Source organism: Poecilia reticulata, chromosome 9 (genome assembly GCF_904066995.2).
Source record: "Poecilia reticulata chromosome 9, P_reticulata-male-v2, whole genome shotgun sequence".
Taxonomy (NCBI): domain Eukaryota; kingdom Metazoa; phylum Chordata; class Actinopteri; order Cyprinodontiformes; family Poeciliidae; genus Poecilia; species Poecilia reticulata.
The window spans coordinates 28,008,113-28,023,596 of record NC_088838.1 but is presented as its reverse complement, the minus strand read 5'-3'; the positions used below and the strand labels follow the sequence as shown (position 1 = coordinate 28,023,596).

Sequence of the window (15,484 nt, the reverse complement as noted above, 5' to 3'; positions counted from 1 at the left end):
TAATTTTTAGATGGTTTATGTAACTCACCAAAGCATCACCAGGTGAATTTGTTTTATCTTTGTGCAGTGTAAGTTTTATGTTAAAATTTATTTTATTTTTTACTTTAAAAGCTCCAGTCTGGTGTTATTCATTTAACACCAGACTGCTTTTATAGAACAAGTTTTGCTCCAAAACAGATATTACTGACTGATGGAAAACTATTACTTAAACTTAAACTATTACATTTTCTGACAGGCAAACTAGTCAAGACATAATGGTACATATGGTCTACCATGTAAAAAATAAAAAAATAAAAAAATAATAGTGCCATAATGTTATATATTTGCTCACCAAGTAGCTGCAAAATAGGTTTTTGTCTCTGTCAAACAGAAAAAAGGATGTTCTAAGTTAAAGATCTGTCTAGAAACACCAACCTTCTCCAGTTTGGACAGAGCGAGGGAGTAGCAGTCCTTCGCTCTGAACTGCATGAACCTCATGTTGGACGGATGTGTGAGCTCCGTGATGATGCTGAGGCTGGGGAACAATCTGAGTGAGGAAGAGGAAAGATGAAGGGCTCTTTTTTCAGGGAAATAAAAGCTTTGTACTCAGAAGAAGCCCATTCAGAACAACCATAGATGTCTTTAATTCTTTTACTACATAAAATAGTACTTGCACAGCTAAGTGGAAGTTTAAAACAAACTCATTTTGTTATCTGAATTAGTGAAAAGAGACAGAATCTGGAGCTGAAGCATTAGGCTTCAGAGTTAATATTTGTAAACAACGAGCCTCTCCTTTTGTTACCTGAACATTGTCTGGACATTGACAATAGTCTTGGCGTCTGCCATGTAGTCTTCCTCAGCGCTCATGGTGCTCTCCTTGTCCACAACCACCAAGTTATCAGCATAGATGATTCCACACTGGAGCAGGTTGTCCAAACTGATGCGTTTGAGAAACAAGCATTTAGGAATTCTGGTATTACTGCTTATCTGCTTCAAATAAAACAAATAATCATCATGTCACACTTCAGATCACTTACTTATCTATAGTTCCAGCCATGAAGTAAACCATTGGAAAGCAGCAAATGGCCTCTAAGAAGTGGTTGTCTGGTCTGCAGGAAACAGAAATTATGGAACAAAACCTCACTGACAGATTATGAAACAATTTGAATGATTTCCTGAAATTTGCGTGCTGATGAGGAATGGGAATATTTGCTAGAATTTCCCTCAAAACGGAAGTGGAATGAATATTTAATTGAGCAAAGCAGTGGGAGGATTCGCTAAAAAATGAGCTGGTAATGGAAATTCAATGAGAGCCAGACATTTCCTGGCTCCACATTTCTGTGATTTTCTTTTTCGCTTTGTGGCAAAAGTGATAGAAAATGTAAACAGAAAAAGAACTAATCAAAAAAAAAATGAATGGATGTTTGCATAAACAAACTCGGGGATGTACAGATGCTTTTCAAGTTTGTTTTGAAATGACTGCAAATTAACAAGTCATTAGGCCTAGTCATTAGTTCCTAATGCCATTACAGCATTTCCACTGGTTCTGCATCTTTGTACGAGTGAAACAGTCACACATGAGGCTGGAACAGAAGTTGAGGAGTCTTACGGATAGTCCAGTAGCAGCACTATTGGGTTGAGCTCCTTTCTGGGCCGATAATAAGCTCGCAGGGGAACTATGAAGTTATAGAGCCCATTTCCTGCCGTCTCTGCAGACACTATAATCAGCTTATTCTTGAAGCCGTAGGCCTTGGCATCCTCAAAGCTGTTATGTGTGCAGCCCTGGGTGGAGACAGAGTTCAGCAGGAAGTCGTCAGGCTTTTAGCAGAGAAATCACCTTACTTATTGTCTCTGTAATGAGTACAAGGAAGAAAGAGAGAGACAGGATGTAGGGAAATGTTACACTGCCATTTCAGCTTCACCTTATCGAGGCGAAGGCAGCAGAACGGAGCTTTCTGTGGCAGCAGGTGGCACAGAGTTGGAGAGCTGCCGATGTAGGGGGAGTTTGGAGGGTAGCCCTTCACAAAGCTAACAGACAGGAAACAGAAATTTAGAGGTGATGGAAACTTGTGCTAAAACACAACGTAAATACAAAGCCTTGTAAAGTATCTTTATCAATTTATGGCATATTTTGTGAAATAAACAACTTTTATGTGACAGAAATAGAACTTAGTTGTTAAGGGACAAGAAAAAGCATTCTTCTTTAAGAGTTGTTGTCCTGCTGGAAAGTTAGCCTTCGCCACATTCTTACATTTTTTGATGGTTTTTGTGGCACTAATTGCCTTTTTTTGGCAGCATTAGGACAGGAAATGGGCAGAGAGAAAGGAGGAAGGCATGAAGCAAAGATGTGGGCTATCTGAGATGACACAGGATTTATTAAAGGAGATAAGAATAAATTAGGGTGAAAACAAAATTAACCTTCAGATTTTTATTTGTAAAAATAATTTGAAAGCCATGTATCCTGATAAATTACATTGAGGTTTGTGGTTGAAATGTGACAAAAATTGTTCCAGTTTGAGAGTTATAAATATGTCCTCTTGCTATTCAACTTGTGCAAAGAATATTTTGGTTTGTTTTGACATCCGGTATCTGGTTTCAAAATAAAATAAATCTATTACCATAAATAACTGTTTTCAGAAGAAAGTTTCAGGTTCCCAGCCTTTTATCAGATTCTGCTGCAGCTTAAATCCATTCACTGATGACTTGCAGCCTTAAATGCATGTTAAAGTAAAACAACTTGACTTGTTTCGATTTGCATTTAAGTGGCAGCTTGATTTGTTTCATTTAATTTGTGATGCATTACCCCAGTATCTCCTTAAGTTGCCAGTTTGACTTTCCAGCATTAATATAGATGCAGTTGCCACTTAATCGCCACATGATGGCACTGTGGGACCTTGAGTTTCACGCTGCACTTTTTTCTTGTTTCAACCTTTTTTCTTGTTTCAACACCAGCTCTGCGCCTCTGCAGTGTCAGAGGCTCAGAAGACCATGTTATGCTATGAGCAAGTTTAAGAGACCTGCTTATGTTGGGGTCTGTCTAACAGTTGCTGTATGGGATTAGTGACTGATTCCTCACTGCATCCGAGTCCCTATCTATCACATTTCTGTCATCAGAAAGATTACTGAAGATTTCCTTGACTTGCTGTGATGTCGGCTGCATTAGGGACATTGGCAGGAAGGATCCGTGTAGCATCAGCATCACTAGAAGAAAAAAGCTGACCTTCCTGTCATGATATTAGTCACTGCGTTTTCCAGCATCGTGACACACCGATTATACGCCTGCTGAAACCTCATCCATCTCCCGTTCTACAGCCAATGAGGGATGACGGCGAGGAAGAAAGGTGAGATCAATCAATTTCAAAAACGCAGAACGCAGCTGCCTCACTAAACACCCCAAACTCCAGAAATCTCCCGCGCTCCGCCGTTTCTTCATGCACTGAAACACATCCGCGCTACTCACTCCGACCCCACGGAGCCCTCCTCATCTGATTGGTTGGTCTCGTCCTCTGATTGGTCACTGAGGAGGTCGCAGGGCAAGATGGCGGAGGAGTCAGCAATTTCCAAGACGGGTGCGATGCTTGGCCTTCGACTTCCAGCTCCGTTCTCGGTGGGAAGGGTCAGTTTCCCACTTTCCTCCGGAGGATCGGGGTGCTGGAGATCTATTGCTACAGTCCCTAGAAATTACACGGGCGGCGTCAACTAATTTAGATTATTTCATAAGTGAAGCAGAAATCAAATGACGCACAGCAGTTTTACAGCTCTTTGCACATAAAAACTGATCTCCATTTGTACATTTCTGACACTCAGCATTTTTTATTTGTTTACTCAGCAGAACTTCCTGTTTTGTCTTGAGGAGAAAATGTATTGCTTTTCAGAAAAATGCTTTGTGTACACAGAGTAGCATGCAAACTGCAGTCACAGAAGTTTATCTATAAATACAGAAAATACTTTCTTGACATACATCATGTAACTGCTCATAATATGTTGCATGAAAACTCCATAATGCATCTGTTGAGTTCATGGCTGAAACGTTTATTGGATTGGTCGACTATTGAAATAATTGTCAATTATTATTTAGAAATCAATTAATTAGTCAATTAGAACCAAAAAAGGCCATTCTGAGAGAAGTAATTAAGCCAAAACTGTACAAAAAATATGTATTTACATTAAATACACACCTTTTTCTATCCAGTTTTTGACCGGTTAATTGAAAAATTAATCAACAGATTAATCCTACATTGTGTCGATAAGTAAGGCAAAAACATCACGTTGATGTTAAAAGGATTTATTTATCTGCAGATGCATCCTTTGCTGCAAATGATCAAGCATAAGGAATGTTATGTTGTTGCACTTTAGGTAATAAAATGTTTCTTATTAAAAAAAAAGGAATAATTGTTTATTTGTTTGCATCTTTTAATGTACTTCTAATATTGAACAAAAGAAGACTCAAGTGGTAAAATAAAACAATCTACAGAATGTTCCTTTTTTTTAAATCCATTTCATTAATCGGTAAAATAATTGTTTACTAAAATTATTGTTGCAGCCCAAATTGAGTGTATGTGCTGTACATTAACGTTTGTACAGCATGTGCAGATTAAGTAAAGTGTCCCTGAAACTGTAAAGAAATACATAATAACATTATGGTGTAAAAAGAAACAAGGATGCATCATGCATGAACTTACCAAATGAGGTGGCCTGATCAACTTTCACAGGTCAAAAAAACAAAAACAGGCACATAACAATAAAGTCAGCCGATAAAGTAAAGGAAAGCAGGTCAGTAAAGAAATCATGCAAAAGCATCAACAAGGCAGCCACCATTCAGAAATGTACAAAATGCAGTTTTGATTAAAATAAAGCATCTATTTTCTCTTTCACGCCAACCTACAAAACCTCCCACTGATTATTACATGTCATTTCTGTCTGGTTTTCAGTCTTACCCATGCTGGCTATGATACTGTGCACAGGCAGCCTGGAGGGGGCGTCGTAGAGCCCGGTGACGGGGAGACCCTTCCCATGTTTTTCCTCCTGTTTGAAGATGAAGGCCGAGTTCTCCTCCTTGGTGATGTTGATGTAGTAGCAGGTGTCGGTAGCAGCCATGATGTGACGCGGTCCGGGATTCAGGAGGATGCTCTTGTTGTCCTCCCTCTTCACCCCGATCAAACACACACCATACCTGCAGGGAAATTTAAACTCAGATTTAAGTTATTCTGTGTCATATTTGCCACCAATTAATCCAACATTTGGAAATGGAGAATTCACTGACTTCTTATGGGCATGAAAGGAGGCGTAGGTGAAGCTCTTTCCATCATACTCCCCAAAAAACTTGCTGTCAGCTAAATGGATGTGGTAGACCTCGTTCCCTGAGCAGCGGCCATAAGTCCTCTGCCACGGCTCCGGGGACGTCTGTCCCTCCCTGGGGAAAGAGCACTTTATTATTTACTGTTTTATTTATAGCAACAATTCATATCCTCCTTTTGTAGATGACTACAGAAGCAGTTTACACTCTATAAGGTCAATAACGTCACATTGTTCTTGGTTTTCCTTCAGGATTATTACAAAAACAAATATTCCGTTTTAATCAGATTCAAGTTGGGATTCTGGCAGGTTGGGTAAAGTAAAATATGAAAACGTAATCTGCCGGGTTTAACGTTATGCATTGAGGTTTCAATGCTCTTGTTCTGTTTTCCTTTCTTTACGTTCAACTTTTTTGTAGCAGGGATCAAATTGTGACTTCTTTTAATGATTACTAACATAGTAGCACAGTTATATAGTTAGTAATTCATAAATTTTTTAAAATTAAAACTATATTTTCAATAGTGAGCTCTAAAAAACAAACAAAATAATGTTTTTTGATTGTCATTTAATGGTTTCAGACTTAGACTCGCTGCTGCAGGGAGTGAAAGTAGGGCAGGGATATTTCAACCACCAAAGAGCACCGACTGTTAAAAATAGTTTTACTTTGGACTTTACAACTGCGACAGAAAAGCTTTTTCAAGATGTTTTGTCTTCAAAAAGTGCAGAGGGAAGGAAAAGACCAGCAATGACCAGAACCGATGAAGAGCACGTCAACATTTAACTGGATGTTTATGTTCAGCAGACTGGAATGCTGCGTTTCATTTACTGAACTGCCAATATTGGATCCATCGATCTGATTATGCCTCCATTTATGGGATCTTTCACAATAAGAGTTTTCAAATGGCATCAAACTAATTAAAACCACGACTGTAAAATATGTCGGTCACAGTATGTATACGTCAGAGCAAGCAGAGAAAATACAACATATAATTCAACTTGTGCACATAAGTTTTACTAATCAAAATTTTGACATTGTGTGAATAGTTCAAATAAATTATTAGCAGCCCAGATTTGATAGATTTATACTTAAACTACATAATAGAACCATAACACCTTTGAGTTGTTATTTAAATTTGGTAGGAAAATATTTACAATTTTAAAAAATTGAATCCCTTCCTGCTCAGTCCTCCTCCTCCTCATCCTCCTCCTCAGGTCTAGCCACAGTAACAAACACATGAAAGTAAGCTGGACACATATGCTATAACTTTCAATTGTGTTGACAGCGTTTAAATTAACACCTGCGGCTGAGATACTGACTGAGTTTTTGTCACCTTCACAGGCAGAATCCAGTGTGAGTTTCCATAATAGACACAGATGTGCCGTGCTTTTAATTTGGCGAGAGAAGCTGATCAAATAGACGGGCAGATTTACAGGCTAAAAGAAGAAGCAGGTGATGCTCAGTGACACGGTTTCTGCTGTGCTGGCAGCGCATCAGTCAGTCTGGAGTCTGTGCAGCTGAAAAGACGCTTCCGCAGAATTTATTTTTGATTAAACTGTCAAGTAAAGTTAAATCAAGTGAATAATGACCAGAATGTAAGTACAAGAAAAGAACGTGGCCAGCATGAAGTCTCTCATTTGTTTTTCAAGCTCGGCTTTTGATTAATATTGATTGTTTGGACTCAGTCGTAATCCCAGCTGAGTTACCTTGAAAGACGAAGGGAGAAACATTACGCTCAGGCCAAACACCAAATTATTACAAAGAACCGGCTTAAAAACGGGTAGCAAGTGGATGCTTACATAAATTTAGCTACTGAATTGACAATTATATTGTTGCAAATAAAATGCAACAATATGACAGAAAATAACTGCAGATATGGAAGAGGATCGTTTAGAAGCAGAACCTGTAAATCTCTCACATTGATCACAGAACAGATTGGTTTCCAGGAGCCGACACCCTTTTAACAGTAATGCTGGCGGCTTATCTCCAACACATAAAAACAATATTGCTGCAAAGATCCTCTATGCAAAAAATGGGGTGAAGTCCATGGAAGCAAAAATTAGGATGTATTTCTCCTCATGTATCAGAAAACGATTTCTATGTTAGACAAAGCTTTTTTTTCTTCAGGATTACAGAATAATTCAAATTTGGTTTAGAAAAAATTCTGTTTTTCTGCTTTTAAGTCTGCTATCACAAAGCTGTTCTTCCTGCCACACAGGAAATTTAAGCATTGATACCACATGTGTGAGCCAAACTAATTTATCTTAGGGATCTAGAACAGAAATAACATAGAAATGTTTCTTTTCTCTCTCATCCGGTTCACTGCTGCAGCACCTCCTTCATCTTTCTCAATCTAAGCTGAGATCCAACAAAAATGGCAAAACCAACCATAGCAGCAAATCTATGAGCGTTTAAACAAAACAGCATTTTAGTTGCGCTGCAGCAGTCTTTCTTTGCCTACTTAAACATGATAGAATCATGAATACAAATATCAATATTCAAAGTGAAACATGGAATAATTCTGCAAGAAATGCTCTCCTTTGAGGAGTTAGCCTTGTTCAATAAACAAACATTTGCTCGGCTTTGTCTCAGGGAAAACAGGATAGCTCCTCTGAAGATCAGTAAATCAAGATGCTACATGCTACAGATTACAAATAGGCATTTAAATGGGTAATTTATGTCAAGTAAAAGTAGATTTTATTAGCTAGGTGCCAATGTTTTGAACTTGTTTTTAAATTCCTGAATCGAAGTTGAATAATTCTAAAGTAACTCTACTAAAATAAGGTGAAGATTATTTAAAATTTCACAATAACAGTAGTGTTTACTCACTGTCCTCTGGAGGTGTGAACCAGCAGAGTCACTAAGGTGGACGTGGCTGGACACACGCAGTTCAGAGCCAACATGGCGTACTTGAACTCCTCTTCACATACAACATGATCTGTTGAAAAGAAATCATTTACAATCATTTCTAGATCTGAAAAGTGTTATATATATATATATATATATATATATATATATATATATATATATATATATATATATATATATATATATATATATTGTATTTATGAAGATATGTATATGTTTTCAATTTACCTGCAAATTTTACGTGAAACTTATTTTCCGGTTTGAGGATTTGGACGTAGAGAGGACAGTTTGGAGCGAAGTCCTTTGCAGCCCAAGCCCTCAGAATAGTCTGGTGATCCTGCAGCAGCAGAAAGATCGGTTTCATTTACCAACACAACAATTTCCAAGAATTTTACAGAGTCTCAACTTTCTCCCTATTAATTCAGCATCTAGTATCGTAAAATGACTTGGAAGTATAATATGAGGGGAAATGACCCTTTAAGCTGTTCATACATCAGAGGTTTTACATCAGCAGCCTCGTTACTTTACTTACAGCAGCAGTTCGGTCGACCTCATTCCTGCTGCTCAGGATGAAGCACGCCTCAGCATCATCCATCCTAAATGAATCAGAGACAACGAGGCAGGGATTCAGCTGATCACACAATTTAATAATTAGATAAATTAATGCTCAGTTTGGAAATGCTCAAATGTCCCCACACAAAAGCTAAAAAAACAAAAGAAAGGAAAATAACCTGCAAGATGATATTAAAAGATACAGAATTGATGGAATAACTTGAAGTTAAGATTGTTATTGTTTTTAATTTGCAGAACATTTGCATTTTAATTTTGTGTATTTTAAAGCATTTCGTGACGTCCTTTTGTAATGTTTGAAAAATGTCAAAATTGTTGATTTGAATCTTCAACTATTTTTTGTTGTTTAATTTAAAATGAAGAAATGCAGAAAATCATCCAGGTCAAACCAAAGATACCAACATTACGGACAGTAGCCTCTACCAGCAGAACCACACTGTGCTCTGTGCAGCACTTTAGCACCAATACATTATGACTCAGTTGTAAAAAGATGTTAAACAATATCTGGCTGTAAGATTATGCAGCAAACGATTTACTGATACAGAAAAAAAATTGTAGGTGATAAAAAAATCTGGGGAACTTATTTTTTAATGTCTGTAGCCTTTGTTCAGCGCAGATGATAAATGTAGGATAAAATCCTGCTACATTGATGTGCAAGCAGAGGGCAGCCAATGTAGCTAGCGCACCGTGTAACTGCTGCCTACTGGCTTTGTGCTGCCACTTAACCACTGTGATTTTACAACCAGCTGAGACTTTTAAAATGTTTAGATTGTCCTGTAAACGTGGGCAGGCTAAAACTCACTTGGCCCTCATCAGGTCCTGGTCTTTGAGGGCCGATCCTTGCAGGTAGATGACTCTCTGAGACCACAGGGGGATCTGCAGGATGCGGCGGACCTGAATGTCTATTTCTGTTGGGCACAGGATCACCACGTAGTAGTCCTGTGAAGCAAAGCAGACAGCTTTTTTTCTTTTTAGGGATTCCATCGCTTCCTTTAAAATCATCAAACTTTTTGTGAGACTAGGACTGGAAAATAAGTCAATAAAATTATATATGGTGAAAAACATATGATTCAATATATCTGTTAATATTCAAGAACTTAACTGAACTTCGATCAAGATCCAAACAGCATTCTGGGAGAGGAAAGACTTTATCTGCTCAACCTCTCAAAGCTAAGCAAGTTTGGTGGCATCAACCAACTCCCTCACTCTTTGGCTACCTAGCAACAACCTGCTGAGCAACTTGTGGTTACCTAGCAACGGCCTGTTGAGTAACTTGCACAGTTTCATAACCAAGGTTAAAATCTAGCCTAAAATGTGATGTAGAGTTCGCACAACCCATTTAAAATGAGCAAACCTGTTCTGCGGAAAATGTAAGACAGGAAATGTTATAACGTGTCTTACAGTTTAGTGTGAACACGACTAAACTGCTACTTTGTTGAGGCACTTTTAGATTCAGTTTTTCCCTCCTGCTAACAGGAAGAGTATCATGTAATAAAGTTTGGATGCTCCAGCAGGATTTTCTCAACATTTGCATCCATGGACTGAAGCAACAAGAACATAAATGATCCCACTGTGCAAAAGTTTACAATAGCAAACAGACAAAATGGAAACTTGTGACTGACAATGCTAAAGGTGTGGTTTGAATTCAGTAGGAAATATTTGTAGTCAATTAAGAATAAGCTGGTGGGCTAGTTGGTTCAAACTCTGGCTTTCCCTGTTTTACAATGCCATCCATGTCTTTGGGTGATACACAGAAAAGAAAAGCTCTCTAAAAGCGCTGGCCTCTGTACCTGCAGCCTAGGATGAGCGTAAAACTCATTAAGAAAATCCATCAGCAGGTCGATCTTGAGCGAGCTGACACACAACACAACGTGTTTCTCCGTCTGCGCCCGGTGACGGCTGTAGTTCCCTCCAAGCTTCTGGCTCTCCATCCACAAGTACGCTAGCTCCTCAAACTGAAACAGTGAAACAGAAACAATGGTTAAAAATGGCAGAAAGGGAACCGATTTAGTTTTTAGGCAGCACACTTAAAAGAAAACCCCCCACGATTAGTTTTACATGAACATCTCATTAGAAAATGTGAAGCAGTCGAGTTTTCCAGAGTTGACAGAATTGCCGGATAATGCAGCGAGGATCTAATTAGGCCGATATTTTGACTGAGATGCAAAAACTCCTCCGGTTGCCTAAAGTCTGAGAATGTAAGGCCCTCATTAGTTTTTGATTTGTTGTCAGGCCACATCAGCTGCAAAAAAAACTTCACATTAAAATTTGATAACAAACTCATAAAAAGCACATCTCTGCTTGCAGAAAGTCAAAGAATTTCAAATTCTAGGAGACGGTTCATATGAAGTTTGTTTCATCAATCACGTGGTCCATACCTGCAGCGGAAGGACTACCAGAGCAACACAGATGAGAATAACCACCAGCAGCTGTGAGGGCCAGATCTGTGGAGTAACGTCGCCGTAGCCCACGGTGGAGAAGGTGACGATGCAGAAATAAAAGGAGTCAAACAAGGACAGGTTTTTCCCGGCTCTCTCAAGATGCTGAATCCCACAGGCTCTGCAGAAAGATAGGATGAATTATTTACATGCAACCAACGTCCTTCAGGTAAGGATGACTGAAATGAAAGCACGATAAGGCCTGGCTATTTACGGAATACCAACGTTTTAAAAAAGTTGGAGTTTTAAGACAACCAGAGGTTTCTCTGGTTTTTGTGCTGCCCTTCCCCCACCTGTTTCTCTGGGCTACAAGTTAGCTAGCTGGATCATATTTGAACCCTTGGCTAAAAGAATGACGAATTTGACTGTTTGGAAATATTTCTGGTTGCCAAAGGAAATAAAAATGTTTACATAACATTATTACAAATGAATAATAAACAGTGTTACTTTATCGTCAGTAGAAAAAAATGTGGTTATTCAGATTTAAATGAAAGCATGTTATATATTTTTATTTTAAAGATGATCTGTTATGCTTCCTTGAACAGGCTAGAATTTGTCTATTGACTATATAAAAAAAACATTTTTATTATATGAAGAATTTATTTTTTTTACACAAAATCATTCTTAGATATGAAATTTTAGTTTGTTCAGTTCTGCTTAATTTAAGCTGTTTTAGAGCCTCTTGTCGCTTTAAGTCCAAATAAGCTGCTGTTGGCCACGCCCCCAACTCAACGCTTAAACTCGCACTTGAAAATGGTTGCAAACAGATGTGCAATTATACAGCCGTACATCTTTGAAAAGCAAAAGTAGAATCTCCCGCACACTCAGCAGGAGTCCACCAAGTGGTTTCTGGTTGGTAAGTCAATAACAAAACATTTGTCTTTTCCAGCAGCCATTGTACAGTGCATACAGCAGTAAAACCAGCTGACCAAACATGCTGGATCTCAGCACGTTTGATGATTTGTGACGTTACATCCAGAAGGTTTTTCAAACAGCTCATTTTCCAGACACCAAAAAGCCTTAATTTATTGACAGAAAATGGTGTTTTTTTTAAAGCACTTCAGCTTTTTTTTTAGAGGCAGTTGAGGTTCAAATGGAAATATAAAACTGTGCAAAAATAGGTCCCCTTTAAAAGTATAAATACCATCATAGAGAGAAACTGTTCTATTTGTACTGAAGTTTAGCTCATGTCTGCATGTGATGCATGTCTCACGAAGACAAGTTGCTTCAGGATCACAATTTAGTTTTCTATTTGATCAAGACCAAAGGGCACCAAAGTCAATGCAGCTCCTGTTCAGTATCTCATTTTGAAGTGACAACATTGATTGTTCTTTTGGTAATCTCCTTCAGAGGCTGTGCTAATTAATTTGGTTATTTTCTTTCTCAGATAAATTGAAGATTTAATCAAACCCTGAGACACGGGAAATGAAGCTGCCTGAGTAGATGGGTGGTCGTCATGGCTCACGAACACGGCCAGAGAGCGATGGCCGAGGAGGAGCCCGCTTTGATTAATATGAATTGGTGCTATAAAAGTCCAAATCGATAACACATAAAGAGAAGAACAGATGAACAGCTGAATGTGTTTCACTGGGTTAGCTGTAGATCCTGCACAACAGATACAAGGCAGGATGATTAATGTCAGGAAAATAACTGACGTAAGATGTCGCTACTTGCTTGTGCAGGAAGAGTGAATGCTGCAAGTCAATGACTCAATGCAATCTACAGGGTTTTCTGAGTTAGTTTAATAATACATTAAATCTAATTGCACTGTTTGTTAACTAGGATCACAATGACATTTCTTCCTCCTTCTTTTTGCAATGTAAAGCACTTTGCAAAACTGTTTTTAACTTGCTTGACGACAGCAGAAGTTATTTGGTTATTAATTTACCCATTGCTCCGTTTTACAAGGTGTACTGTAATGTGAACAGCATTGAACTGATTTTAATTTTAGCTAAGTTTTGCTTATAACCTAAACTGTTTATTTTATTTGTAGATTTTCAAAGAACATTGTATTTATTGTGAGCAAACATCTTAAAAATGGGCGATAAACAATTAAAATTGGCAGGTAAAGCTTTACATATCTGTACAGAAAAATTTTCAATGCTGCATCTCTAATAAACTCAGAGAATTAGAGTAATTATCTTTATTAATTAAATATCTTACCTATAGATTTGGACCTTAAAAAAATCAGTTTTTTACTTGGTTGACTACAGTAGACGTTACCAGGTTATTAATTTTAACTACATATACAGCAGCTTATATTTTACTGCAGTGCATTTCAGTAAATTTATATCTTACAGAAAAACCTGTGCACATGTGGCCTCAGCGGAAATGTGCCAGCAGATGTTTAAAGAGCAGATGTTCCCTCACCCTGTGAACACCAGACACAGTAAGGTGCAGATGAGGATGAACACCTGGTTGAACATTGCGGAGTGCGTCCTCTGGATGGCACGATGGAAGTCATTCTGGGGGAAGAAGAAAAGATTATTGTCTCCATGTTTCCTCTTGCGGATACTCTGTGTTCCATCAGCTGAGAAATTAAATACAGCTTCTCTATTGCCTTACAAAGTAAAACTTGTACAGCGAAAGGACAGAATTTGATGCAAACCTTACAGGAAACTCTTTGGTTTATACTTATACTCTCACATATTGTAATGTTGTTTAGAATAGATGGTAACTGGGTCATTTTCTAAAAAAGCACAGTACTAAACTAAACTGTACCCCACAAATCGACAACATTTTTGCTATATTACAGTTCTTTAAGTGCACAAATCCGCTCAAATTTAACATGCTATTTATTATATGCAAACTACACTGGTGTGTCTACATTAGCATGCTGTCCATCTTCATATGAAGCAGCTAATGAGCGGTTCTCAGTTGCACCTTGTTAGCATGTCCAGCCTGCCACTTCCTCCCTGCTGGCCCCAGGTTTTACCATCTGCTGACTGCAGCCTTGGCATGAAGCGCTCATCCTGTCATGACCTCGTCTGAATCCCAGTGATAGCACAGATCATGTAAGATGTAATCTGACTCCTTTAAAATTCTTCCGGCAGATACAAGTCTGTGCATTTGTTCCTTTCTTGCTGCAGACATTTACTGGAATTTATGCATAATACTACCAGGAATAACTAATGACTTCTCTGCTGCAGAAACCAACTTCTTGCCGGTCGTGACTGCATTTTATTCTTCAAGCAAATCAGCCGACTGAAGCTGAAGAAGTTGCTGGTTTTAGCTGCAAAGGCCAACTAATTACACAGCACACTAATATATCAAAGAACCCAGAGTTGCTGATAACAGTGTTACATGGATGCCGTCAGTTTTACTGCCTTCAAAAAGAAGCACTGCCTTGTGGGCAGATTAGATGTATTTACAACACGAGAGACGACAACTAACCTGAAAGGAAGGAACAAGCTCATCCGATTAAATTCTGCTCACTGGTAAAATCAACAGCTTCCACATCTAACAACATTAATCAGCTTTAATAAAGCTGCTAGGAGGGTAATGATCCATCAAAACCTGCAAAAGTACAAACTGCATGAACTTAAGATTCTGCAAATAATGTATATTACGAGCAACACATTTTAAGTCAATGAACAAGATAAAGAGGCATAAAGGAATCCATGAAAGGCTGAATCTTTGAATACAATTATACTTGTTAAAACAATTTTTACTGAAAAAAAGACTTGAAGGAATTGAGATGTTTATTCTTCTACACTGCATAAAGCTACGCATTGAAATATCAAACTGGCATAGCTAAAATGTATTTTGTATTTTATTAAAAATAATTACTTTATATAAATATGTCTGAAATAATTTTTGTAAAACAAAACCTCATGTTAACCTTGACCAGAACTGGGTTCAGCTATTTTCACCTGGACGAATCTTGGTGAAAATACTGAAAAGTGAAACGTCTTTCGAAGGAATTGGACACAACTGGGATTTGCAAAAATAAAAACAGGAACATCCAGAACTTTATGGGCCATAAACTAAAAAATCTGGCCCTATTGTGGCATTTATGGCTAATATCCCTTGCAGATGCATCTTAGTAAATTAGGATATTATTGGAATATATTCTAATATATGAATTGACTTATTTCAGTAAGTCAATTCACAAAGCGAAGGTACATTTCAATTGTATTGTTATTTTTGGTTAACATGGCTTACAATTATTACAACACAAGAGACACAAGACCAGTGTAAAATATTCTTAATATTGAAAATGTCTCTAAAAAGTGTGTTAAAAGTAAAAGTAAAAGTAAATAGCTCCATTTATCACTTTGTAGCTTCAACGCCAGAACGTCCTAAAAGTTTAATGCCAAGAGAAAAAAGGATGGAA

The 15,484-nt window shown here is 37.9% G+C and overlaps 1 protein-coding gene across 20 annotated transcripts in view; it reads right to left on the bottom strand.

The window, feature by feature from the left end:
* kcnt1b (potassium sodium-activated channel subfamily T member 1b) overlaps positions 1–15,484 on the bottom strand; it is an 84,579-nt gene that overhangs the window by 17,512 nt on the left and 51,583 nt on the right. For 14 of the 20 annotated variants that reach the window (XM_008417915.3, XM_008417912.3, XM_008417913.3 and 11 more), the window contains 16 exons: positions 13,519–13,613; positions 11,089–11,269; positions 10,501–10,665; positions 9,513–9,649; positions 8,673–8,736; positions 8,369–8,477; positions 8,102–8,210; positions 5,243–5,392; positions 4,917–5,152; positions 4,662–4,682; positions 3,440–3,653; positions 1,902–2,007; positions 1,589–1,761; positions 1,017–1,088; positions 782–916; positions 415–526 (listed from right to left, as the gene is read on the bottom strand). In XM_008417915.3, the coding sequence (XP_008416137.1) occupies positions 415–526; positions 782–916; positions 1,017–1,088; positions 1,589–1,761; positions 1,902–2,007; positions 3,440–3,653; positions 4,662–4,682; positions 4,917–5,152; positions 5,243–5,392; positions 8,102–8,210; positions 8,369–8,477; positions 8,673–8,736; positions 9,513–9,649; positions 10,501–10,665; positions 11,089–11,269; positions 13,519–13,613 (2,079 nt within the window). The remainder of the gene's footprint in view (positions 1–414; positions 527–781; positions 917–1,016; positions 1,089–1,588; positions 1,762–1,901; positions 2,008–3,439; positions 3,654–4,661; positions 4,683–4,916; positions 5,153–5,242; positions 5,393–8,101; positions 8,211–8,368; positions 8,478–8,672; positions 8,737–9,512; positions 9,650–10,500; positions 10,666–11,088; positions 11,270–13,518; positions 13,614–15,484) is intronic. The other 6 variants (XM_008417914.3, XM_008417931.3, XM_008417920.3 and 3 more) reach the window with 1 other exon arrangement.